General features: G+C 47.2%; 1 protein-coding gene across 1 annotated transcript in view; it reads right to left on the bottom strand.

Moving 5' to 3' along the window:
- Positions 1-2,885, bottom strand: part of otomp (otolith matrix protein) — a gene marked incomplete at both ends in the record, with an annotated part of 5,617 nt that extends 2,732 nt beyond the window's left edge. The window contains 6 exons of the mRNA XM_080522655.1: positions 508-575; positions 835-1,009; positions 1,270-1,455; positions 1,964-2,066; positions 2,266-2,402; positions 2,801-2,885. Coding sequence (XP_080378781.1) covers positions 508-575; positions 835-1,009; positions 1,270-1,455; positions 1,964-2,066; positions 2,266-2,402; positions 2,801-2,885 — 754 coding nt within the window. The remainder of the gene's footprint in view (positions 1-507; positions 576-834; positions 1,010-1,269; positions 1,456-1,963; positions 2,067-2,265; positions 2,403-2,800) is intronic.
- Between the last annotated feature and the right edge of the window lie 345 nt (positions 2,886-3,230).

The following is a 3,230-nucleotide window of genomic DNA, read 5'->3' on the forward strand; positions in this document are numbered from 1 at the left end:
TAGGATGTCAGTCTGATGATCTGCATTATGTGGGAACTTGTAGGAAGACAATGCAGAGGAAAAACGGACTGTTGAAGAAAACAATGCGATACTGACACCTAGTGTCTCCAGAGGGAATAGCAGTATGGTAATTACCTGCAAAAAGCTTTAGCCCAGTGGTCCTCAATCCCTGAGCCCTAGTGGGTCAAGGCTTTTATTACAGCCTAGTGCTATCACACCTGGTTGAACTAATCAACTGATCTTTAAAACCACTGAATCCGGTGTGTCACTGCAAAAGTAAAACGTCTACAGTACTTCAGCTCTCCAGGACCAGGAGTGATGATCACTGATTGAGCCACCTAAACCCTCGCTGACGAAGATCAATACAAATGATCAATCAGTACTGACCAAGACCCATCAGACATGATAAGGGTGACCCATGCAGATAATGGCAGGCATTCTCTCCTGGGGTTAGATAGAGGGGTTGAAAACCTTTGGTGTATGATCCAATTTAGAGCAGACACTCACCGTCCACGTTTTCTAAGACAGTGGTGTGTTTGACGAAGGCCACGTCTCCCAGGTTCTCAGCCACACACCTGTAAGGCAGCATGGTAACAGAGTCAACACAGTCCCTGAGAGAGAGTTCTATTATTCGCCTCTATGAGTATGTGTGTGTAGCGGAGGTGATATGGAATCATGCTTTCTAGAGGAGGTGCTGTAGCCCTGCCTGAGGCGTATAAACTGTCGGCCTCGGAACTTGAGTATGTCCTCTTGGCCTTATGATAGATGCTTGGGTCTTCTGAGTGGGAGATCCAGGTTCAAACCTCGCCTGTCACATGTAGCTAGCTAGCGTACCTCAGGGCCCCAGCCTCTCCGTAGTGTCTCTCTCTGTCGTTGTTGGCACAGATGTTTCTGTCGTTTTCGTCTCCTATACAGGCCTCACACAGGTTCTTGGGGTTGTTGCCTCTAGGGTCGTGCTCTCGGTCCTTCACCCCCGGAACACAGCTGTAGCCAAAGAAGTCTCCTACCGCTGAAGAGGAGAGGGAGAGTCAATAACACGAACACACACACACACACACATGCACACACACACACACACACACACACACACACACACACACACACACACATTATAATTTTTTCCAAAGCAATTTACAATTACAAATTACAGGGACTGGAGTAACTTGGGGCTTTACTCAAGGGCACACTAGTGGTGGTGTTCCCAGGTGGGAATTCTCAGACACACACACACACACACACACACACACACACACCCCTCTCCTCTCTAACCTCTGGGGAAGTTGCACTGTTTTCCAACACTGATCTGAGAGCTGTTAACCAGGAAACCAATAGGAACAGTCCAGCCGACTGTGGTCCGTATCCCAGGGTGACAGGAGCTGCGCTCGTGCATCTCCAGCAGGGAAAGGTCATTGGAGGAGCGACGCGCCAATGCTACAACGTAGTAGTTAACACCATCTGAGAGAGATGAGGAGAGAGGGAGAGAGAGAAATGGGGCATGGAAGCAGTTATTATCTCCAAGGGCAACACAATTCCAATCAAGAGTCAATTGTAGTCTACTGTCGTCGTATGTGTTTGTTTACTTTTGTTTGCTTTTTGTTGGTACTGTCATGGTGACAGGTGGTGTAGATAACAGCTGAAACGTATAGCCTATCACTCCACAAAATAGGTTCTCTCACAGGAAAAAGAAAAATGTCGTGGTAAAATTGCATATTATTGTCCTACCTTAACTCTCTCTCTCTCTCTCTATCTCTCTCTCTTTACCCTCAATCTATATGACACTGTGGCCGAGCAGAGAAGCTCCTTTAGCAACAGACTATTACAACCACATTGCACTAACAAGCGCTTTAAGAAATCTTTTCTGCCTGCTGCAATAAGACTGTACAACTCCTCCTCCGGCTGTCTTAATCGGATGATCAGAGTTCTTGTTGTTTGTGGTGTCTGTCTATCTATCTCTCTCACTCACCCACTCCGTTGTAGGACTCTCCCGCAGCCAGTTCCAGCCCGTGGCACCAGCCAGCTGTGTAGATGTCGTCTGCATTCATGGAAGCTGCATCCGCTGTACCATTCTGAGAAAACACAGACGCTCTAATGTGCATTCATCTGTACATCCATCTACATTCAACTTAACCTACCCAATCAATCCATCAATTACAATTAGTGTATTGACCTCAAAGGGACATTTGTAGTGCAGTCAGGGTAAAACAGCAATGAAACAACAACAATAACAATTTAGGATGGATGGATGAAGTGCCGGGGGGGACTCACCTTAATTTTCTCCATACAGTCAGTGGGGCTCTGGCCACGGACACACAGCAGCTTCCCCCGGATTTTCAGAGCGGTGGCATTCCCGGCTAGATCCAAACACTTCTGCTCCTCTGCATCTGACACCACACACCAGGAAACTGGGAGAAGAGGAACAATAAATTGTCTATGTGTATATGTACGTATGTGTGTGTGTGTGTGTGTGTGTGTGTGTGTGTGTGCGCGTGTGTGCGTCTGTGCGTGTGTGCATGTGTGCGTGCGTGTGTGCGTCTGTGCGTGTGTGCATGTGTGCGTGCACGCGTGGTGTGTGGTTTACAGTAACAGAAATACTAAGTGTGTAGGAAAACATATGTGAATTCGTCAAAATGTTTAATTGTGCAGTCAGATACAGTACATTGCAACACACTACTGAGGAGGAGGGAGAGAGGAGGACAGAATTGGAAGGAAAAATTAATAGGCCTCCATCTTTACATCAGAAGGGACTAAAGAACGAAATACTCTGCTAAAGCATGGTACCCAGAAGTACATCTGGCCTTACCTGTGTTTTTGTGCTGCGTGGAGACACAGAGAAGTGTAGAGAGTAGAAGAAAAGCAACAGCTATCCCTCCCTCTGGATGATCCATGTTGACTGTGAGGGGGAATCTCTTTAACACACGCTCTCGCAACAATGCAGAGGAGGAACTGGACGTTTTCAGGGGGGGAAAAAAAGATATGTTCACACAACCCCTCTCTTATAACCCCCAGTCCAGAGTTACCCCAAGATGGGGAGAGAAAGAGAGAGAGAGAGAGAGAGAGAGAGAGAGAGAGAGAGAGAGAGAGAGAGAGAGAGAGAGAGAGAGAGAGAGAGAGATGCGGATGGGAAGGGGGGGTTTGGAAAGAAGAAAACATTTCATTATTCAATGTTTTCCCCCTTCTCTCTCTCTCTCTCTCTCTCTCTCTCTCTCTCTCTCTCTCTCTCTCTCTCTCTC

The sequence above is a fragment of the Nansenia antarctica genome, assembly GCF_963989245.1.
Source record: "Nansenia antarctica genome assembly, chromosome: 1".
NCBI lineage: Eukaryota > Metazoa > Chordata > Actinopteri > Argentiniformes > Microstomatidae > Nansenia > Nansenia antarctica.